This window comes from Dreissena polymorpha, chromosome 10 (genome assembly GCF_020536995.1).
Source record: "Dreissena polymorpha isolate Duluth1 chromosome 10, UMN_Dpol_1.0, whole genome shotgun sequence".
Taxonomy (NCBI): Eukaryota; Metazoa; Mollusca; class Bivalvia; order Myida; family Dreissenidae; genus Dreissena; species Dreissena polymorpha.
In genome coordinates, this window is record NC_068364.1 from 60,289,246 (window position 1) to 60,314,375 (window position 25,130).

Genomic DNA, 25,130 nt, shown 5'->3' on the forward strand with positions numbered 1-25,130 from the left:
ATCAATATCATTCCCAAATATAAATGACATACAAATACAAATGAAATACTACTAATACTACTACTACTACTACTACTACTACTATTATTATTATGATTACTACTACTACTAGTAGTGCTACTACTACTATTATTACTGCTTCTTCTACTACTACTGCTACTACTACTACTACTACTACTACTACTACTACTACTACTTCTACTACTACTACTACTACTACTACTACTACTACTACTACTTCTACTACTGCTACTACTACCACTACTACTACTTCTACTACTACCATTACTACGATAGTTCTACTACTAGTACTGCTACTACTACTACTACTACTACTACTTCTACTACTACTACTACTACTACTACTACTACTACTACTACTACTACTACTACTACTACTACTACTACTACTACTACTACTACTACTTCTACTACTACTACTACTACTACTACTACTACTACTACTACTACTACTACTACTACTACTACTACTACTACTACTACTACTACTACTACTACTACTTCTTCTACTTCTTAAGCTACTAATACTACTACTAATTTTACTACTACTTTTACTACTACTATTTCTGCTAATGCTACTACTTTTACTACTACTACTCATACTACAACTACTACTACTATTACTACTACAGCAACAACTACTACTACTACTACTTCTAGGAGTTAGAAATATACTACTACTACTTCTACTACTACTACTTCTACTACTACTTCTTCCACTTCTACTACTACTACAACTACTTATATTTCTACTACTACTTCTACTACTACTTCGACTTCTACTTCTACTACTACTACTACTTCTTCTACTACTTCTACTACTACTACTACCACTACAGCTACTACTACTACTACTACTACTACTAATAATAATAATAATAATAATAATACTACTACTACTACTACAACTACTACTACTACTACTTCTACTACTACTACTACTACTACTACTGCTACTACTACTACTACTACTTCTACTACTACTACAACTACTACTACTACTACTATTACTACTACTACCTACTACTACTACTACTACTACTACTACTACTTCTACTACTTCTTCTTCTTCTACTACTACTACTAATAATAATTATAATAATAATAATAATACTGATAATAATACGAAGAAGAAGAAGAAGAAGAATAATAATTATAATGGAAATCTAATACAACTACATATTATAATAATGATAAAAATATTAATTATTCAATAAAATGTCCTTACCTAACTGTAAATTGAATACATTTTTGATCGTGCACTAATTGTTTTGCCTGTCGCTTTCGACGATTTTGGATCACCTCATAGTCCACCTTTCCTTCATCAGGCTCATTGCAAAACCCGCACACATCACACTGCCTGAGACCGATCAAGTTTAATATATGTATTCCGAATGCATGTGTGACGTTGAACTCGTCTAATTTTGCAGTTATATTATGTTGTATCGAACTTCTATATTGCAATTACACAGACGGAAAAGGTAATGTTCTTAATCATACGCTAATACTATAAGCTGAACACTTAAATTAAATATATTCAGCATCCTTTTTACATCCAAAGAGATTGTTTTATTAAAGAGATTATTAAAGAGAATCATTATCAAAGGATTCGAAACAATTGTAGCAAGAGGCAAACAGTTATTTATAGTTAACAGGCAGTTTATTGCTTAGTTGAATAAAATTCAACATGGTGAAGACACTTTCAAAGTCGCATTCAACTAAATTATTTTGAAATATTGATGACAATTACGGTACTTTAAGTAAATAATAACATAATTATACGTGTAGTGCGAAACTATGTGATTAATGAATATGTGTAGATTGAAGGAAACGACAAATATTCAAATGAGTCGGAATTAACCTTATATGCAATCTGTATTTTATTATTAAATGACATTTTTATATTTTCCTTATATTATTCATAATCATATTACCACCATTTGTCTATATTTCATGAGTAAGCTACAAACAAAACGTAAGGATTCCTGTCTTTAAGTCAGTTAAAAGTAAATTTCACATATACCATCCAGCAAGGATATCCTCCGCATCTGGATTGTTTGCAATTGCGGGAACAACATCCTTCACATTGATCGGGCTGACCTCAAAAAAGCACAGTTCGTCTTCCTGAGCCTTTCTGTTGTAAAACATTTCAATCTTCATTACACCCGACCCCCGTCCACTGACCGTGACAGCAAATTTCCTGTCTTTATCCACAGGAAGCTGAAGCATTTAAGTACAAGACAAGATATGCATTGCTTTTTCTAGATATTTAAACCGACAGGCAAAATTTATGTAAGCATGCGTGTTTTGTTTTCGTCTGAATATTAAACATACGGAAACGAATTTGCAAGGTCTAAACGGAAATTGTTTTTGACTTGACAAAGCCTCAGAACTTACGTTTAAAATGGCATTTTGTGACGTTTCACTGTTTACACGCGTTGTCTGTAACCACGCAGAGCCTACTTTTTCAATTTTCACTTCGAGGTTTGTGTCAGGATTAAACGTACGTGCGCTGTACGTCGCGAGGGCTTGCATGGCGACAACAGTGTCCTATAAAGCATTTAAAGACATATTAAATTGCATATTCTATTACAACGTAAAAGCCAATATCGAATGCCCATATTTTATATAATGTGATTGGAATTTTTGTATAATGTGATTGAAATATTTAATTTCAAAACATGTAAAGAAATCATTTAATTACAACTTTTTTACTTCTTTCCGTACTAGCATACGTTAATTGAAATTATACATAGTTGTTACAACCTGTGTTGTATACCACACTCCGATGGCACTATTTTGTTGGGTCAACCACGCCACTATTTTATGACATGTCTTAAAGTCATCGAATTTCAAGAACGCCAGAAGAGCATATGCCGTCGTCTCCACATCATATGCGTTAGGGGCGCCGTTATGATTTGACCAGAATATTCCTCCTTGAACAAAACAGTGTATACTATTTTATATCTGATTATTGTATGTATTAGACCGATGTATTTATTACGACAATGTATATAAATTGTATATTGAATGGAATGTTATACCTCCACATGACACCATATGTTCAGAAAGGCATGCATTCCATGAAACAATATTAAATATTGCCATCTACCTACGGTTTGGTACTGATGATATAATTAAACTGCAGCATTTTTTATTTGTTTTCAGAAGGCAAGAGTATTACGACAAAGACAATTATCACACATTATCACTTAACATTTATTTGAGAATGAAACATAATACGGAATATTTCAGTTTGACACAGAATAAACAAGGTTATTACAGATCAATCAAACAACGAATTAGGTTATATGGACATAATAAATATGTTTAGTTCATAAACTACATAAACTCATCTAATTAAAATCGATACCTCCTCTGTCTCTTTTGATGGCATACAACTTATTATTAAATTCTTCCTTTTTTGAACTTCCAGAAAATGCAAGCGCGTAGGTTGTAATTGCTAGTAAGTACGGATTATTTTCTATAATATTGTTTGGAACTCGCTCAAGATCACTCATGGCACGACGTACAGATAGTTCGACCTCCTGAAAAGTACAAATGCCATAAAAATAGTTAGGAAATGGTTAAATCTAAGAAAATCTGTCAAACAGGTCAAAATTGGATCAAGCTAATAACTTATTTTTGTAAAAGCTTCCCTTTCACTGCATTTTTTATTTTCTATGTTAATTTTTATATTGTAAATTATTGAATTAACGAATACCAAAACAATGCAAAATGACACTACATGCATCAACCGAGATGGTGTCGTATATTTTGCTTGATTGCATTCCAAATCGTATTTTACCTGTGTTCGATCAGTGCATTCTAGCAGTGATGTCAGAACAAATGCAGTTAACGAGGGATCTACTGTTCTGTTCCCTTCTGCTAAAACACCCTGAAATAAAGCGTTGTAAAATAAAATGCACAATATGTTTTTTAATCGTCTTGGTTAAAACGTGCGTTGTAGCGGAATCATCTGACTAAATGGAGGAGCACTATTTAAACATGTGTGTGAAATAACCAGAACACGTAAATAACGGTTCAAAATATCTTATGACAAACAAAATTGAATATTGATTGCTATATTTCGCTAACAAGTAGAACATTTCAAAAATTTGGTTAAGGTAATTAAGAGGAATTGTGTACATGGCTATTTGTAACAGAAATATAGCATTATAAATGAGACTAAACAGTTTAGAAGTTCCTTGTGTGCAATACTTTATTTGATATGTTTTATACATTTTATGAACATATACTTAGGGCTCATTTGCTTGCCAGACATTTTTAGTGTTTTTGCACTAGCCTTTATCCTTAAAGTCAACCAGTGACGAATAGGCTTAACCAAACAAAACAAGACAAACAACATCACAATACAATACATACAAAATCACAAGACACTACATACAACTTCACAAGACAAAACATACGACATCACAAGACAATACATACGACATCACAAGACAATACGTTCGGCATCACTAGACAATACGTACGACATCACAAGACAATACGTTCGGCATCACTAGACAAAACAAACGACATTACTAGACAATACATACGACATCACAAGAAAATACATACGACATCACAAGGCAATATGTACGACATGACAAGGCAATACGTACGGCATCACTAGAAAATACATACGACACCACAAGACATTACATACGACATCACACGACAATACATACGACATCACAAGACAATACGTACGACATCACAAGAAAATACGTACGAAATCACAAGGCAATACGTACGACATCCCAAGACAATACATACGACATCACTAGACAATACGTACGGCATCACAAGAAAATTCCTACGACACCACAAGACAATACATAAGACATCACAAGACAATACATACGACATCACAAGACAATACGTACGACATCACAAGAAAATACATACGACATCACAAGGCAATACGTACGACATCACAAGACAATACATACGACACCACAAGACAATTCATACAACATCACAAGACAATACATACGACATCACAAGGCAATACGTACGGCATCACAAGAAAATACATACGGCATCACAAGAAAATACATACGACATCATAAGACACTAGATGCGACAGAATAATACAATAGAATCGACATCACAATACAATCATAAAATACTTAAAATATGATCATCGACGTGTAGGCATTGAACACAACGAGGTAAACGATATATTGTGTGTGTGTAGATCTTAAGTACAAAAGATACACAATTATTATGAATACAAATATCCACAGGAACATAAGTAGTTAAGATATTGTTTCAGAAGTTACCTGCATTTCACGATGAATAACTGGATTGCTGTCGCGGTATTCCCCGGATCCTTCCATGTTATTTTTTGCAATGTAAGACAGTGTCTGATTAATTACATCTCTTTCAACGATTCCCTGCACAACCTGATCTGCCTGACAAAACACTTTGGCAACAAACGCAGTCAGCCTGAATAGAAACATATATTATTAATAATAAATACTATCATTTATATTTTATTATTGACATTTGATCCAAGAAAACAATAATGTTTTAGTATGCAAATAATCATCATTTGAAAACTGAATGGTCATAAAGTTACAAAAGACTCATGGCAGTTATTTTATATATGCATAAAAGCTCCCACAAGAGGATACGATGGGTATAGTATTTGAAGCGTACACCTCAAACCATTAGCCTGGTCCACGTTCTCATCGTTACTGACTTTCTACAATGTGGTTCTTTCTATATGACTATCGGTTGTAACCATACACCTAAATACTTGTTTTAAATAATTGATCGAAAATGACCCATTTTATTCAGAAATCTTTAGAATTTAATATGGATTACATTTCATCAATGTGAAATAGGAATTGAAATGCAATGTGACATCTAAATAATACAGTCACTATATTTATCATTTATCTTCTTTAATTATGATCAACTGCTGTGAATATGTATGGAAACAAAACAAAGAGAGTTTGAATAGAAATCAGTACGTCAGAAATTCATAACAACGAACTAATAGTGCCATCGGGCTAGCCGTGTTAATGGTACTTATAACACGAGAAAGGAAGACTTTATTGATTTAATGACGGAAAGTTAATCATAATTGATGGCTGCATTTGTTTATCTGTTTTAAATATATTCCTAGTTAACCAATTATCTGAACAGCGGCTTAAATGAACCTATGCCGTAAACTGAATTAAATTGACAAACTAATCGACATCTTATAGTTTACTACAGTGAAGAGGGTAACAAAATGACCTATGACGAGACTTTTATTAAAACATTTAATACTTTTAATTAATATGAAAGGATAACATTGAGAAATCCTGTCGAATGTTACAATTTTAAATATTGTTAAATTATGTGTAGTTTTTTACAAACTTGCACAATGTGGAAACAATAATCAACACATGCTTTCTAGGTAAATGAAAAAGAATTTTGATTTTGGTAACATGATTTACGCATTACTCTTAATATTTGTTATAATGTACAATGTGTGCTCAAATTCTCGTAATTATCATCAATGCGTTTGTTTTGGAAACAAACGTGTTTACTGTAATACCTAGTTTGAAAAAAGAGACATATGAGAAAGTTATGTTAAGATTCATGAAAACATGTTTAGAAACATGATACCTAAACACTCTTAAGTTGCTTATTTTTAACATCAATTGCCTTTCTTCGATTATAGAAAGTCCTTGAGTACATTTAACGTTTAAGATACTGTGTACTTTTTAATCAGTGTATACACGTAAATGTAAGAAATACATTATGCTTTGTTGATATCACCATTGTAATTAGCATCATGTAAAACAGGAAACATTTCATCAACATTATGATGTTAGATATACCTTCCTTGTAAGATAGCCATCGTCAATTTTACATGGTATTATTGCATTGCGTAAGGTAAATGTATACTTTGATTAAAGCCCTTCGTTCATTTCCTATGCAGACGTTTAAAATTAAACATTGAATGGCATACATCGTGTTATGTACAATCTACACAACCTTTTAAAGGGGCATTTTAACGTTTTGGTAAATTGACAAAATTAAACAAAAATTCAGATTCACAAATTTTCATTCAGTTATGATATTGGTGGGGAACAGAAATACTGAACATTTGCCATTCTCTATAATATCCATTATACGCATCTTTTGAGAACTGAAAAACCTAAAAAGTATCAAGTGTTGCAACGCGAGTTCTGTTGTTGGCGTATATTTTGTGAAACTACGAGGATTGCTCATATAAAGTATAAAATACATCAGACATTCTATGAGCAATGATGGCCGAGTGGTATAAATGGTTTTTTTCTCCAGGACTCCTGGGGTCAGTGGTTCGAGTCCTGTAGAGGAATACTTTTGTATTTATTTTTAAATTATATTATAGATTTTTTACTGTAGCTTTTAGATCAAATGTTTACATTAAAAAGAATTTATTGAAAACCTTCAATAAATGCAAAAATCTGTAAAAAGGCCCCTTTAATGAAAGATTTGAAAAAATCAATGTGTTTGTAAAACAACGCAAAAACCCATGCCGTTTTTAGCGGTCATATTGTTCAGTGACCCTATGTTAAGGCAGTGGTCTATTCGCTGTATTCTAAATTATTTTAATAACAATGAGTTAATACTACTATTAAATATACATCATTGCACAACAAACTGTACATGGTCGTACACACAAACTACAGGGATGTCTCTATAAAGGGACAATTTCCCAGATTTTGGCAATTATTAAATTTTGTCAGTAAATGCATCAAATTGATTAATGTAAAGATTCGAGCTAAATATTTCCAGTAAACAAAAACAAGATAAAAAATAAAGACAAAAGTTACCCTCATGTTGGCGCGAACCACTGACCCTTAAAGTAATAGTCTAGCACTTAAACCACTCGGCTATCCGTGCTAATACTGCACATGTTGTACCTTTTTCTTTATTTAAGAAATCCTCGTAATTTCACAAATATAAAGACAACAACATAACTCTCCAAATTATTCAATCGTTTCGCGTGTGTAACACTTAATAATTCACAGGTTTAAAGATGCATATAATTGATATTTAAGAGCACGGTAAATGTTCTTACTGTTTCTCGCAAATATCAGAAATAAAACGAAAATTTGCAAATCTGAAACCTTTTTGTCAATTTTGTCAATTTACCAAAACGTGAAAAGGTTCCCGTATCACAAACATTGTTGGATATTTACCATAAACTGGTTGGGTAGTTTTTCCAGGCTGCAAATGATCCGTCGTCTTTGTGGTACATGGATATTTGTCGGGTAATACCTAAATTAAAGAATATTGATTAATTACAAGTTTAATGAACGAGGTTGTCAAAAATAACCATAAATACGATATAATGAATAAATAACTTGAACACTCTTGAAACATGCTGCTTTCCACAAGAAAACCTTTAATACGAGTAGTTCATATCGATGTGCTCAATTTTTTAACTTAAATGCAGCTATATTGAAACAAGTCAAAATATAAATTAAACTATTGAATAGACGTGTCTTGTCGATGTATAAAGTTTGAGATCTGGGCCGCGTAAACAAACCAACAAAATCCCAGATGAACACATTAATTTCGAGCATACATGAATTCAAGCTAAATGCAGAATACTTCAAACACTTGTGTTGAGCAAATGGGACTGAGCACACTTACAGTCCATATATGCCAGTGAACATTATAGCATACCATTTCTCATTTGTGTCGTTCCTGAGTCCTCATGTTTTGTCTCCATTGTCCCTGTCTGTTTCAGGAAGTGCATCCCGTAGACAATGGGCGCTGTGCGTATCATGTTTTGTTCACCACAGCCACTGGGCTCAGTAAACATTTTGTCCACGCCTTCCAGTACACAGTTAACTGTTTCCCCCATGAGATTACCTATTGTTGAGTATATTGACATAATTATATGGCTTGTAATAAGACTTATTTCTACCTTTGTCCACGATGACCAAGGTGTTCATTGTAGCGGAACCATGTGCATATGTTTATATAAGAATTGGACAAGAACTGAAGAAAATATGTCAAATATACACAACTTTATTCTCGACCGAAAATTCTCTTATAGCTTATGCGACTTGTTGATGAAGACTCATTGTTGATGGAGTGGACCCGTAACAGTTTGACAGAGGACCTACTATTAAACATTGGTGTAAAATTGTTTACTAATCTAACCAAAGGGCTATACAATAAATGTGGTGAGGCATATTTTGATTTTAAGCTACGGCAGTTATATTGTTGCGTGACGCGTAACAAGATGTACACGGTCTAAGGTACATTTGTGGAAATTTTCATCAGAAAATTTGAAACCCCTTTACAGCAACATGCAAACGAACTAGTTACGCCCGCCAGCATTTTAAGTTTTCCATTATTTTAAAGCTGAGATTGTGCGTGAACAAATCTGACCCAACTTACAAGAGGGACATTCAAGTTAGTATTGTCACCATCATAAACACTTAAGTATTAATGTTTTTTCGATGTAACTTTAGGTTCCTTAACTTTAACACCACACCATGATAATTTGCAGATGGCATATTTTTTACATAATAAGTATTACTATTACAAATAGTAAAAGTGCTTTAACATGTGAGAATAAAAACGTCAATATAAAAATTTCAAAAATATTTTGTTTAAGTCAATAAAACTGTTTTAAGATATTGTCTGCCCCACTCCTCCTCCATTTTTTCTGTCACCATTGTATTTTGCATCGCTAATCAAAGCATTAAATATATGTACCAAACATGTACCAAACAATTAGGAATTTATGACAGATCGAAGGGTACATATTCATGTTTTCCACATTTTTTAGAACCGAAAGTTAATTTCCACTGCTCTATACAAAGTGTTAATTATGGGGTTGTATCAAGTTGTTCAGGTTTCCCATATGCAAATTACATTGACGATCACAGTAAAAAGCGATTCTAAAAACACTCAATAGCTGTATTATTTACAAAATTCATCAACCATATTAATACAGTTTTAGTGTAGTACTTGTTTTTACTTTTAATGTATGCGTTTGCAGCCGCAGTTCCAGGCAAAGCCGTCACTGGCAATGGTAGTTCTACTTCCATTTTCACGAATGGTGAACCAAAATTTTGACGTTCTAGAAAAGAACACAATTGAAAGTAATATAAACCTGAAATTGAGCATGTGTTAAAGCATGAATAAGATACATTCAACATTCGTTAACTCACTTTCAAATGACGTCATTAGTTTGACGTCATGACGTATTGTATTCCTGCGAAATAAAGCCTTTTATAGTATAAAAACAAAACGGTCAAAATGATACACAAAAGCAAAAAATAGATGGTTTCTGTTAGTAAAGAACTCGCGATCATTAATACATTTTCCCTCGCAACTGCGATATTATTATTTTCTCAGATCACTCGTTTATTAAAATCGAGTTTTAACGGCAACCAACTAAATCGTCAATTGAAATCGTTTTAACATAATGTTGTGCTACTGCCATTGGGTCAAAGCGAGATACTTGATGACATATATGGATACAATCGACATTATTTTATAAAAGGATTCATGAACCAACATAACCTTTATTCAAGACACATTAATTAATAAGGCCACTCCAAAGTGATTTGTTGGTCTACGGATTTTTATGAAAAAAATTGAAGAGACGAGCGAACAAAAATTTATTTATTTTGAAAACAGGAAAATTCTTGAGCGAGCGAAGAGCGAAGAATAAAAAGAATCACTTTTCGATAGAAAATATTGCATTATCAAGAGATACAGCTTTAAACAGCTATATTTTACATTTAAATAAATTCTTATCCAACGAATATATATCGACCTCATATTTATAGGAGTTAGTTGCATATGACTTTTGACCACAAAATATACGCGTAACCATATCATTGAAGTGAGGGACACATGTATTTTTTTTCAACCACCAAATAAAGTTTGAGAGTTCATTATTTTCATAACGGTGTTGTAGTACTTTTCTATCCCAAACTATACAGACGTTCGGTCAGATTCTATCCTGAAGAAAACACGGAAAGCGTTTCATTTTGAAAACATTTTGTAATTATCTACGATAAGCATGGCACAGGAGCATGCTAAAGATTATGTCGATGCTGTTATGTACTCTCAGCCAGTGAGGGCGGTTACTCCAATAAGCAATAGAAAGCGACATCGTTCGACAAATTCTGCGGAGTTGAACATGCAAAAGAAGGCTCGTAGTTTGGAAGACGAACAAGAACTGCACACAAAGAGAACTCTTTATACAGATAGCTCGCAACAGGAAAGTGTTGATACACCAAGTACGATTTCTACAAATGCGGGAGCCGAAGGTATGATAATCTTGATTTAAAAAAAAATTTACGATCTCTCTAGGGAAATGCAAAGTGTTAAACATATTGTAAATTAAAAAATTGACCAGCTAGCTATTGATTTCGAAAAGAAAATGAGTGAGAAAATAGCACAATAAATAGATAAATGTATTAATACAGAGATCAATAGGGTGAATAAGGCAATGAATGAGCACTTTGACACTATCCGTGCAGATATGAACAGTGAGATAGACACTTTAACTGGGAAAATGAACTCGTTGACACAATGCAAATGTTAAAGAATGGGTCCGGAATCAGTTCAGCTAAAGCATTAAATGGTGTCATTCGCAAACTACCAGAGTCTGTAAATGAACAGCTAGAACCCAAGGTGAATGGTATTATCAAAGATCATCTCGGTATCAGCAATATAGCTGTAAAATCGGGTGAAACCCATCACAAATGCAAATTCTGATTCTCATGTGCCAGGGGTTGTCATAGCAACATTTGGAAGCGAGGACGAGCGTAATCAAGTCTTGAAAGTCTAAGTGAAACTGAACAAAACTGTATACAAAGATGTTTTCTTACACTGCGATCAATCCAGGGATGAACGCTTAGCTGTCGGAAATATGAGAGCATTTGTAAATGCTGTTAACAACCAGAGTCTGGTATCAATTAAAGGCAATAGGATTGTCAGTTCGGAATCTGATCGTGATAATGCCAACTACGGTGCTACTAATCATGACAATACCTACCTTAGTAGTGCTAGATCTAGTTCTAGTGATGCTAATTCTGATAATTCCAGCAATAATAGTGGCACATGGAGAAATAATAGTGGGGTTTTCCGTGAACAGTCACGAGGAAATGGTAACTTTAACATCTTTCATAACACAAAAATAGAGAAATGTGTACATCACAGGTGTGAATTTTGCAATGAAAAAGGTTGACCAGAACTCGTTGAGTGACTGTTTTTATATCTTAACATCACATTAACCTTGGAACCGGTAGTCGGGGTCGAGGTCAACCTGGTAGAGGTCGTGGAGGTCAAGGACAGAATGGTCGACATACTTGGGGAGGACGTGACGATAGAAGATAGGCGAACATCGGGTTTCGGAACAATAATGGTTGGAGTGCCTCTTCGAATAGTGATAAGTTTTATGTTCGAGAACATTCTGTCAACTGTTTAAATTTAGATATTTAAGCCATTGCAGAGACTCATTTAAAAAATAATGATGTTTTGAATTTACCTGGTTATAAATGGTTTGGTAATAATCGAAAGTTGTTACATGTTAATACTAGGACTGGGTCAGGATAAGTAGGATTTTTTTTATAAAAGATGATTTTTGTAATGATTATAATGTAAAAATTGTTGAAAATAGTTTTGATGGTATATTGTGGATTTAACGTTCTGAAAAACAATCAGGTTTTATTTTTCATGTATGTGTTTCCTATTTACCACCCGAAAATTCTAGTCGAAAAGTGGCTGCTGTGACTTTTATGAACAACTTCTTACTGATGTTTATACATTTCAAAAAGAAGGCCCATTTTTCATAACAGGTGACTTTAATAGTAGAGTCGGTGAATTTGAAGATTTTATTATTGGAGTTGATGACTTGCCAGACAGAAATATTGTAGATTTTAAAAGTAACTCCTATGGTGAAAAACTTATTAAATTTATAATTGACTGTAACTATTGCATTTTGAATGGTCTGTATCGGTTAAGGGGTCAGCGGTAGTTGATTACTGTTTAGTACCACATGAAAACTTACATATCTTACAAGAATTTTCTGTAACTAGAAGTAGTGAATTAATTTCGCAGCTGACGCTGAGGGAGGGATTTTCACCATCTGCCATTCCAGACCACTCTGTGTTGAAATGGACAGCCGATTTCTCTGAATTTCTTGGTGGTGATGACAATCTTGTTTCTTGGCCAATGGCGGATGATACTGCTAGTTATGAAAAATTTGATGTAAATCTATCCATGTTGATTTTATGAATAATACTGAGTTTATAGCAGAGGTGCATAATACTGTTTATAGATTAGTACATAGTTTATGTTTACAAAACCATATTGATATGGCTTATTCAGAACTGTGTACTTCCATTAAAGGTGAAATGTTTGACAAGTTGAATTTTAAATATGTTAATGTACCTTTTATAAATTCAAATAAAAGAAACAGAGTTGGTTAACCTTGGTGGTATGGACGCCTATTTTCCCTATGGTCTAAAATGTGTGAAACTGAACGGAACTGGCTGAAATGCGCAGATGGGTCGAGAAAGAAATTATTATAACCCTTGTTTGTTGCAGCTAGAAAAGCTTTTGATAAGAAAGTACAAAGCAGTAAGAGAACATACTGGGTGTCCTTTCAAAACAGCCTGTTGTCTGACTGCGATGATAATAATACCGTGTTCTGGAAGACCATTGGTAGGGTTGGCGTGTCTCAATCAAGGTCTAATACTATACCTTTAGAAGTGAAACTAACAGATGGGTATGTATCTACAGATATAGATCAAGTTTTGTCTAAATGGAAGCAAGATTTTAGTCAATTATTTGTATCTTGAGGCTCCGTACCTAGTGACAGAAATTCAGCAACTACTTCAGTTGATTTTAACCAAGATAGATGTCTAATGCTAAATAGAAGTATTACTATTGACGAAGTAAGAAAAGCTATTTCGAAAGCTAAGAAAGGAAAAAAGCGTGTGGTATTGACAATATAGCGGTTGATATTTTACAAAATGATTGTTCTGTGTCATTTTTACAAGTTTTATATAACGTATGTTTTAATGCTGGTATTATTCCATCAGAATGGAACCAAATGATTATTAATCCTATTCCTAAAAATAATACGTCTGATCCAAGGGATCCTTTATCTTATCGAAGTATTGCACTTTCCTGCTCAATGTATAAATTATATTGTTCGATTTTGAATGACAGATTATCCAATTGGGTTGAAAACGAAAATATTATTATTGATAAACAAAATGTTTTTCGTAAAAAGAGAAGCACAATTGATCAGGTTTTAACTCTTACTAATTTTATTGAGACACGAAAGAAGTTAAAGTTATCAACCGTTTGTGCTTTTATTGATTTCCAAAAGGCATACGATTTTATAGATAGAAATATTTTATGGACTAAACTATCTCAGCCAGATGTTGGTATAGGTGGAAAGATCAGATCTAGATGCTTTAAAGTCTCTATATAGTAATGTTACATCATGTGTTAGAACAAATGGTTTGTGTACATCTTGGTTTAATGTTGAATGTGGCTTAAGGCAGGGATACTCGTTATCGCCCCTTTTATTCAATATGTGCATAAATGATTTAGCTGTACGTATTAAAGACCTAGATAAAGGTGTTACTCTTGATAGTAGTAAAATATGTGTTTTATACTGTGCAGATGATATTGTTCTAGTAGCAGAAAAGGAAGATGATTTGCAATATCTGCTTGATTATTTATATCAATGGTGTACTGAGAATCATATGAATATTAACCCTGTAAAGAGTAATATTATACACTTCAGATCACAATCTGTCAACCGAACTTCATTTAATTTCACAAGTGGGCCCCATGAGTTGAGAGTGGTCGACAGGTATACTTACTTGGGGCTGTTATTAAATGAGTTTCTTGATTTTGATCTTTCTTCTTAAAGTGTCTCTCAAAGTGCAAGCAGGGCCCTTGGGTAACTCATTGCCAAATGTAAATCTATAGGCGGAGTGACATACAATGTTTTTAAGAAACTATATGATAGAACTGTTTGGCCAGTCATATCCTATGGGGGTCTCAGTGTGGTGTGTAAGATCATTCTCTTGCATAAATGCAGTCCAGAGTCGAGCTATGCGCTTTTTCTTGGGTTTGGGCTAATATACACCAAACAGTGCTCTTTATGGTGAATTATCATGGCAACCACCACATGTGAAACACTGGAGATCTGTTGTACATCAATGGCATAGATTGAAACGCATGGATGACAATAGAATTAATAGTAAAGTGTTCTCAATATCCTGGCAGTTTTATGTTAAATCTTATTTCAGAAGTATTGATATGTTGAATTATCTTGATGAATGTGCAACAATTAGCTCCAAGCAATTATGCAATCTTGTAGAATCTGTTACCATGAATAAATACATAGAACAGTGGAAATATTCAATACAGAGTGAACAAGGTCCATCCAATACTGTTAGAAACAAACACTAGAAACAGAAAGATATGAGAATTAGCCTGAACATTTACAGTTATGTCTAATTTGCAATTTATCAATCGAGATTCATGTAATACTTAAATGTTCTGCGTATGTTGACGATAGACATGTCTTATTACGTAATGTTGGCAAAAGTCACGATATGTCATTTTAGTATCTTAAAATTTGTGTTTCAAGGAAGTTTTTAATCTTATAAATGAAAATTAAGATTAGCACTACTGATATGGCTTTTAGTTAACTGTGCAGTTGTTGCATTTTTGAATTCATTATGTTTATACTCTCTCCAGTAATTCAGCAATCATGTTGTTTAAATGTCAGATACACTTACATGTATCAAGGTGAAAACATGGATATTGTATACATACCATTGACACAATGACAATCACTCACTCACTTATGGAATACATGTACTATTTGTTATCATAAATATGTTCTCTGTATTATATAGACTATTTTATAGTCTCTTATAATTCAAATTTGAATGGCCATTTACAGATGTTGTTATACATGTGTTTTTATATTGTGTATATACTATGTTGTTCATGTAAATGGATGAGACTGAAATAACTAAATATATATACATACAAATAGTGAAAGCTGTGAAAAGGTATACCATGTTGCAAGCTGTGAAAAGGTATGCAATGTTGCAATAGCACTTGAAGAGGGACAATCTTAAAAAATCTAATGACAGACAGTCGGACAAAGGCCATGCATATAATCAATTGTCGCTACCTTATTTAAAAAGAGCATATTGATGGCTAGTACGGTATTGTATTTTTCTGAAATAAATGTATACATTACAAAGAACTTATTTGATGTGTCTGCAATACACGGACCTAGCTGTTAAGCATGTTCCGTCAACCATGTATTTTAAAAATGATAAAACATTGTCCCTGTGAAACTTTAAGAATCAGCATTTAGTGATTTTATGTTTATATTTTGTTCACTTAAAATTGTGTTATAGGAAAAATTTGTCAACATAAAGGGAAATAACGTCCATATGCCTATTTAATGAAGAAAAATTATAAACAATCTTACGTCATGTTTCCCGATGTTGTTTGAAATTGAACATGATTCAACGGTATCTGCTGATAGTTGCATGTTCGAATGTAAACAAACACATTTAAATAAGTCATAGAACGTAGATGTGTTAATATTTTTAGGGGTTGGTTGCAGCAACTTTTCACCGCAATATGTTAAATCGGTCACGACAGCGAAACATGTACTGGTCGTCTCGATCGCATTTTTTAGCGTCTGCAGTAATCGATTTAAAATTTAAAAGGTTACGAAACACTTTATTTGGCATTTGTATTCGTAGCGTCAAAATCGTTTCTGCTAGATCGCGTTTTTTTCACAAATTATAAAAAAAAACACATGCGCTATGGTTACAGAAGGACACAATAATGAGTGCGAGCGGTAAAAAAAATACTTTTTTTTCCATTTTGAATAAATAGGTGCGACAAATCGGACGACCAGCATATCAATTTGGAGTGGCCTAAAGGCATAACCTTTGTTACTTTTACCAACATAGCCCAAAGTCAACACACGATAATACATTTGAAACCCCATCAGATTTACCTGTGTGTTTCACTTCTTTGCCTTGGTTGCAGTTTTCCATTTGGTTGTTTGGATCAAGACATACAGTAAAATTCATCTTTTCCTGAATGCCTTCGTTCTAAACAAAATAATAATTATTATTATTATAATAATAATAATAATGATAATAATAATAATGATTTTAACATGCCTTTGGGATTCACATTTTACATGCCTTTGGGATTAACATTTAAGATCACTTATCGACGTCAACATCTAAACGGGTTGAAACAGTCAAGTTCGAACAAGTTACATCTTAAGTACTTGTTGTTCATGTTTGAAAATAGAAAATTCATACATGTTTTATGGGGATAATGTGATACCAATGCCAACGGTCGTGACCTCTGACCTACTTTTCCGCAAAATTATGTACCAGTTTAATTTTGTCAATTATCTATATTGAGGTGTGTACAACCGAATATATATTCACTTTTAAGGGGCATTCTCACAGATTTTGGCATGTATTGAAGTTTGTAATTAAATGCTTTATATGGAAAATTGTAAATATTGGGTTTCAAAAGCTCCAGTAAAAAAACTATAATAAAATTAATAAAAGAAAAAAAGTAACCCTCAACTGGGCTCCAACCACTGACCCCTGTAGTAAAAGTCTATCGCTTAGACCACTCGGCAATCCTAGCTCATATAATGAGTGATGTATTTTATACTTCCTATCCTACCCACAATATTACAAAATATTACGAACTCTTTAAATTATTCAATCGCGTGACAATGCTTGATAATTTTCAGGTGTTTCAATCGTCAAAAGATGCATTTAATGGATATATTAAAGCATGGTTACTTGACACACGATATATATTTAGGGTAGACTCATAAGTGTCCATTATTATACAAAACTTCTTAGCTGAATTATTTACTGGAACCTTCACACAGTTCAATTAATAGTGATTACCTTTAACAATTCTAAAAGCTGACATACAATTTATGCATAACGTTTCTATTGAAAATGGGTATATTGTGTATTACACGTAAGATCAATAAAACAATAATGAGCATATTCGTAATATATTGTCACCTCATGTAAACATATCTTTATTTTTCTGAACGGTGAAGAATGTATATATTGCAAGAAAGAAATATACCACAACAAGAAGTTGTTTTTCCACAATATCTGATGTGGCTTTGTCCGCGATCGTCACAAATGCCGACACAATTATTGGATAGCGTCCCGCTTCCAGGGGGATCATAGGAAACGTCAGAGTCTTAGCGCCATTCGCAGGCTAAGGATCAGATTTTGACACAATCGATACAAACATATAATGGAAACTAAATTCATTATAACGATGATAAATATCTGTAGTGTTTTGAACAAAAAAAAAGAACTTTGAATATCAAGTCAAGTTCTTTATTTTGTTTTATTTGTTTTCAAACGTTAAATGCTCGCTCCTCCTCAAAATTAAATAATGTATATAAAAAGAGCATATATGTGTGTCCAAACTTTGAATATGTGTCTGATTATTTACACAAGTATGTAATTGTTGCAATGACACTTTCCTTATTTAAAAATAAGAAGTGTTGTTTTGCTGCGGGGACTCGCTTTACCTGCGCGAATCTATTTTTGAGAAGATAGAGAGGTTAATACAAAAATATGAGCCTCACTCTGTTATTAGGCAATCCGCCCAGACTAATAAGAGACGACATTTTCCGCTTTTATGATATTTTTCATTTAAAAAAAGTATCTTCTTAGCAAAAATTCTCTTTGGATGGAGAGTGTCGTCACTGATTAGCCTGTGCGGACTGCCGGAAACCCCGTTTTCTCAGAGAGCGGCTATTATGTAACTCACCACGGTGACAAGCTGTGGTGGAGAATGCTGGTCGGGTGACGAGCCATAACAAAGACCTCCTATGCCTTTCAGATACACACGAGCCTATAAAAGTAATGTTACACAGACAAAAGGCTATTATGCAACGAATAAAGGCTTACAATTGATGACCATGTATAAAGTCACAAAATACAAGAAAACATTAGTCGAAGCTGGTTTATGTGTTGCCCGTTTATGTTGTTTTGTCAGTTGTTTGTGTCGTTTTTTACACTTAGTTTTGTTCACGGCAGTATTGGTAAATACATGTTTATTTTGTTTGAGGTCATGAATACAACGTAAAAAAATCTCAAATTTGCTGTTAAATCATCGTACAAAAAGTTGATAAATTTGTGTGATTTTTTAAAGCTCTGTTGGTACAAACGCATTTACAGCGTTAAAATCATAACAGAGCGAACAAACGTTGGCGTAAGTTAGTGATAGGGCATTTTATTGATTTTGGTAAACTCCGCGGAAAAGGGTATGGTTTCAAAAAATAAGTCGTGAAATATGAAACAATGTTTCAAATGCATTCCCTTTTACTCCTGTAACACAGAAATGCGTAACGTTAAAACACTTACGTTCATATCTGCATCGTTATAATTGAACACGTTCACTTTGACGTTGAAATGTTCCTTTCGTGATACTTTGTAGGGAAGATCTACTTGAATAAAAAACTCTTTGAATGCACTGACTTCTTTAGGAGTTGCGATGCAGGCGCCAGTATTCTCAGTTATGCCTGTTTATTAGATTGAAATAAATATCATTTTATTGAAGGTTATTCAACAATAAACATGTAACCGAGTTCCTTATTCAAGGAATCACATATATAAATCAGGTTATGATGCCAACGATAGCTACATTATTCGGCTTTTATAATGAAATAATAACTAATTAAGGTAAACAGCCGTGAGGTATTGTTGTGACGATTTACAACAGATTTACCGAAAAATGAAAAATCCTCAAATGTGTATGCAAAATGCGGAAATTAATCAGTAATCAGACACAACGTGTAATTCATTCCTTAAGTTAAGTTACCTATGGCTTGAATTGACCACTTTGTAATGGAGTCCAAGAATTTTATGCTCTTGATTAATTCCTTACCACTGAAAACAAAAAACAAACAAAATAAGGCATCAAGTGTCGTGAATGCCACGATTTTGTATATATGCAGCATTGATATTGTTATGTAAATTTGCTCCGTCTGGTGTGTTTATAGACACTTAGCTCCGCCTGTTTTGTAACAACATACTATATGTCTTTGCACCGTCTTTGACCTAGTTATTGTAGCGGGAAAATTGTACTATGTTATATTGCTCCGCCAGACTCCGTCAGGCACTTATCATGTAATTCATGCCTATCTTGCTTTTCATGAGATGTTAGTGAGTTGGCGGGAAATTATTGTATAAATACCACGCCATGTGCTTGGATAGATTAGAATTAGAAAAAGCATTAAAGAAAAAGGATTGTGTGTTAAAGTTTACCTAGACAAGTTGGATTTATTATATTAAAATAGTGTAAAATAAGAAAAGTGAATTTATGCAAAAGATAAGTGATTTGTTGAGAATCAATAACTGGAAATTAAAAGTGATTGAAAGTTGAACCAGTGTCTTGTGTTTACTTATTTAAAGGTCAATGTGGCTAAAGTAAAGAAAGTTCACCACATTGAATGGTCCCGCGAACCGGAATTTTTGATTCTCGTGCTGTAAGAAAAGAAAGCGTTTAAAACGTCTTTATTGGACTGAAAGAAAAGGTGTTTTGGACTTTTTGTGTTTCAATAAAAAGGATAGTTGGATTGTTGATTTTCTCAATAGAGTAAGTGTAACTTGATTATTATTTTCATTATATAAAGAAACATGGCTTCTCTTCCATACGTGAAAGGTGTAAGAACTCGCTACAGAAATACACTTACAGAGAAAATTGATTATTGTGCGGAGATTATCAGTTCTAATTTGGATGAAAGTGACATTGAAAGATTAATCACAAATTCAGAGAAGTGTATCAAAATGTTGAAAATGTATGGCGATAAATTAGAACTTCAGTCTGAAAAGCTTGCTTGTGCTATGGCAGAGGCCCAGCCTGAAAACTCCAAAGAATTGGAACGAGTTGCAGATGAGGATATGAAGTTGTGTTCTGAAGCTTCAGACAGTGTTATGGAATTAGAAGCATTTGTTGAAAAAATGGTGATTCTCAAGAAAAAATCAGATACTGATCAGGCAGACGGAAAACTTACTCCTTCGGAAAATGAGAGGTTAGTGACTGTGCAAGAACAAATGAAAGATATGATGAATATTCAAATACACCATCAACAAGAATTCATGGCGTATGTGGAGAAACGAGATAAAGAGAAACGGACTGAATCTTCAGTTAAACTTCCTAAACTGGATTTGAATATGTTTTATGGAAATAAATTACACTGGTGCGAATTCTGGGACGCCTTTGATTGTACCATCCATAGAAACGAAAAGCTATCGGACATAGAAAAGTTCAGTTATCTACAGAGTAAAATTGGCGGTGACGCAAAGCGTGCTATTGCTGGCCTAGCGCGATCAGGAGCAAACTACAAGGTTGCTGTGAAACTGTTACAAGAACGATTTGGGAAAACACAGGAAATCATTGATATTCATTACAAGGAAATGTTGAGTATCCAAGCACCTTCTTATAAAGTGGAGAGTTTGAGATCATTCATGGATACTATTGAAAAGCATCTTCGAAGTCTGGAAGTGTTAGGTGAAAATGTGAACCAGCTTTTGTTCGTTTCAATGATAACAACAAAGATTCCAGAAGGTGTGCTCCGTCAACTTGAAATAAGCAAGGGAGCTGATGTTGAATGGGATGTCAAATCTCTTCGAACACATTTGAGAAATTACATATGTGCTTGTGAAAAATCTAACAAAAATATCAAGGAAAACTATGTTTCAAAGGAACGTGAATTCAATATTCAAAGGTCAGGAAGTAGAAGCAATATACCATTGAACACTCCCAGAGCAGCTTATGGAAACTCACAAACCATAATCAATCCTCGAAGCTCATCATCATTCGTTACAAACGACAAAGAAGCACGCGTTTATACCCAAAGCAGACAGCTTACACCATCGTGTCATTTTTGTGATAATTCACATTGGAGTGACGAGTGTCCGCAGTATAAGACACTTCATGAAAGAAAACAAAAGATCAAAGGACATTGTTATAGGTGTCTGAAAAGTGGACATGTTGCAACCGAATGCAAATCAAATAAGGCGTGTGTCTACTGTAATGTGTATAATAGACATCACAGAAGTTTGTGTCCAAAAAGATTGGTGATAAAAGTGTGAAGGAACAAGCTCATGTTCAATTTGATGAAGATATAAGTGAAGGACCAAATGGGGACACAAAGCAAGAAGGTATGATGGTTTCACACGGAGAGACAGTTTTCATGCAAACTGCAAATACTGAAGTTCAAAATCCGGAAACAAATTCTTCAGTAAGAACAAGGATTCTCCTAGACTGTGGTTCACAACGTACCTATATCACAAAAGATTTAGCAGATAGTCTTGGTCTAAAGTGCGAAGGAACGGAGGAATTGAAAGTGTTCACATTTGGTGGAAGTCAAGCTAAGACAATAAAGACAGATATGACTTCATTAAATCTGAAGTTGAAAAGTGGCAAATACATGAGAATAAGTGCAAATATTGTGCCAGTTATCAGTGGTAATGTGCAAAGGAAGACGCTAGAACCATCCCTCCAAGATTGTTTCAGTCAACTTGTGGAAACATTAGATCTAGCCGATACTCTACCAAATGAAACAGAATCGTCTGCTATTGACATATTGATCGGGAATGATTATTACCTTGATATAGTGCATTCACAAAAAATGGAAGTGTCAGAAGGATTATACCTTCTTAATTCAAAGCTGGGATGGATTTTTAGCGGAAGAACTAAAAGTGCAAGTGAAAGTGACGAGGAGGAAAACTTGCTGATTCTTACATTTGGGAGTCAGCTTTATAACACCAGTGTACTCCAAACAGTTGATAGTGTTGTTCAGACTAAAGTGGACTTAGAGGACTTTTGGAACCTTGAATCCATTGGAGTGAAAAATGAAAATGAAGAAGTGCTGGATGATGAAATTGTGATGAAAAAATTCAAAGATGAACTTATATTTGAAGATGGAAGGTATCAAGTGACTTGGCCTTGGAAGGACGAAGATTCCGATTTACCAAGCAATAAACAACTGGCATTTGGTAGACTTAAATCATGTCTTAAGAAGTTGCGAAACAAGCCGGAGTTGTTAAACAAGTATAATTCTATCATTCAGGAGCAACTAGTAAAAGGGATCATTGAAAAAGTGCCTGAAAATAAATCAAGTGAACGCATTCATTACATACCGCATCATGGTGTTGTGACTCCAGATAAGACTACAACAAAACTCAGGATCGTATATGATGCCTCAGCAAAAGTGTCAAAGGAAAGTACAAGTTTGAACGAATGTCTTTATAGAGGACCGGTTTTGCTCCAAGACTTGTGCGGTCTTCTCATGAGATTCCGTTTGCACAAAGTATCCTTAGTTTCAGACATTGAGAAGGCATTTTTGCAGATTGGTCTGCAGCCATCTGAACGCGATGTGACACGATTCTTCTGGGTTAATGATATAAAGGACCCAAGTGTTGGATATGACAACTTGGAAGAGTACAGATTCTGTCGTGTTCCTTTTGGGATAGTTTCCAGTCCATTCTTATTGGGAGCAACAGTGGAAACACACCTTGACTCATATGGAACACCTATTGCGGAGCAATTAAAACGTGATATTTATGTAGATAATATCATTACTGGAGCAAGCAGTGACAAAGAAGGCATCGAGATCTACCAAAAAGCAAAGTGTATGTTCAATGAAGCATCGATGAATTTAAGGGAATGGTTATCTAATAGTGATCTGGTGAATGAAAGTATACCATCTCCTGACAGAGCGGTGTTAAAAGAAACACATGTTTTAGGTCATACATGGAATCATAAGACTGATACCTTGTCGTTACAGAAAATCAAAGAGACAGATGTACCAATAACAAAGAGGAATGTTCTTAAGACAGTCGCTTCTGTTTTTGATCCAATGGGATTGTTCTCACCTGTTCTATTGCGAGGAAAGCTTCTCATTCAAGAATTGTGGAAAAGAGGTGTAGAGTGGGATGAGGAGATTGAAGATATTGTGATTGAGAATCAATGGACAGAGCTCAAAAAGGATCTTGAGAACATAAGTAACTACAAAGTTGAAAGAAATTTATCAGTTGATTACAAATATGTTATATACAGATTGCTGTGTTTCTGTGATGCATCAAAACGCTCATATTCGGCAGCAGTTTACCTTCACCAGGAAAGTGCAAATTCGTCCAAGTTGGATTTAGTGTTTGCGAAAACACGCCTTGCTCCTGTAAAAGAAATGACAATACCAAGGTTGGAGCTAATGGCTGTGTTAATTGGAGTCAAAAATTTACAATTCGTGAAGAGTCAATTAAAGCTGCATATTGTGGAAGAATATTTGTGGAGTGACTCCCAGGTTGCAATTGCATGGATAAACAGTGACAAAAGTTTGCCTATATGATTGCATTATATTAAGTTGTGTTTCATAAATGCAAATAATGTTGCATTGTTAAAAATGTTGTACTTGTACAATTACAAAAACAATGTATTCGCATATTGAAGTGTATGAAGATATTAATCGAAGACACATATTGTATACGGGTCGATACTTCATTAGAAAAATAATCTGACCACTTTTGTAATTCATGCAAAGACAAAAGGCTCCTGGTAGGCGATTGTAGAACAGTAACATGAAAGCCAGGAAGTATTTATTTTCCATCACCTTATACCAGGAAAACTGCACTAACTCCTCTCAGCAATGCATTTGAAGAGACCACGTTCAGAGTCTCCCAGGAAATATATTATCTTATGAACTCATCCTCCAAGAAAGTTTAATTAAGATAAGGAAAACCTTAGATGTTGTTAATCTTCTGCTTCATTAAGGTCGCATAAGAACAACGTACCGAGCCATGTTTTATGCAAAATGAATCGAAATAGGTTCACTATGAATCAATAAAACCAAGTGTTTTTCTTAGCAATCGTCATGATCCCTGGGCAAACAATATGGCTTCTAAAATATTCTCAAGCTTTTTAAAGTTAACATACTGGAAAAAATTTATACAAAAAATGCCCAATCCCTTGCGATTGTTTGTTCGAAATGTACTGACATGCCA

General features: G+C 34.0%; 1 protein-coding gene across 1 annotated transcript in view; it reads right to left on the reverse strand.

Annotated features, from left to right (window-relative positions):
* The window catches only part of LOC127849159 (A.superbus venom factor 1-like), a 56,145-nt gene that overhangs the window by 23,985 nt on the left and 7,030 nt on the right, over positions 1-25,130 (reverse strand). The window contains exons 9-22 of the mRNA XM_052381878.1: positions 19,488-19,645; positions 18,892-18,975; positions 18,190-18,327; positions 17,072-17,168; positions 10,016-10,117; positions 8,707-8,895; positions 8,217-8,295; positions 5,313-5,478; positions 3,830-3,919; positions 3,395-3,569; positions 2,788-2,957; positions 2,419-2,571; positions 2,045-2,241; positions 1,250-1,381 (exon numbers count right to left, since the gene is read on the reverse strand). Of these exons, the coding sequence (XP_052237838.1) occupies positions 1,250-1,381; positions 2,045-2,241; positions 2,419-2,571; positions 2,788-2,957; positions 3,395-3,569; positions 3,830-3,919; positions 5,313-5,478; positions 8,217-8,295; positions 8,707-8,895; positions 10,016-10,117; positions 17,072-17,168; positions 18,190-18,327; positions 18,892-18,975; positions 19,488-19,645 (1,930 nt within the window). The remainder of the gene's footprint in view (positions 1-1,249; positions 1,382-2,044; positions 2,242-2,418; positions 2,572-2,787; positions 2,958-3,394; positions 3,570-3,829; positions 3,920-5,312; positions 5,479-8,216; positions 8,296-8,706; positions 8,896-10,015; positions 10,118-17,071; positions 17,169-18,189; positions 18,328-18,891; positions 18,976-19,487; positions 19,646-25,130) is intronic.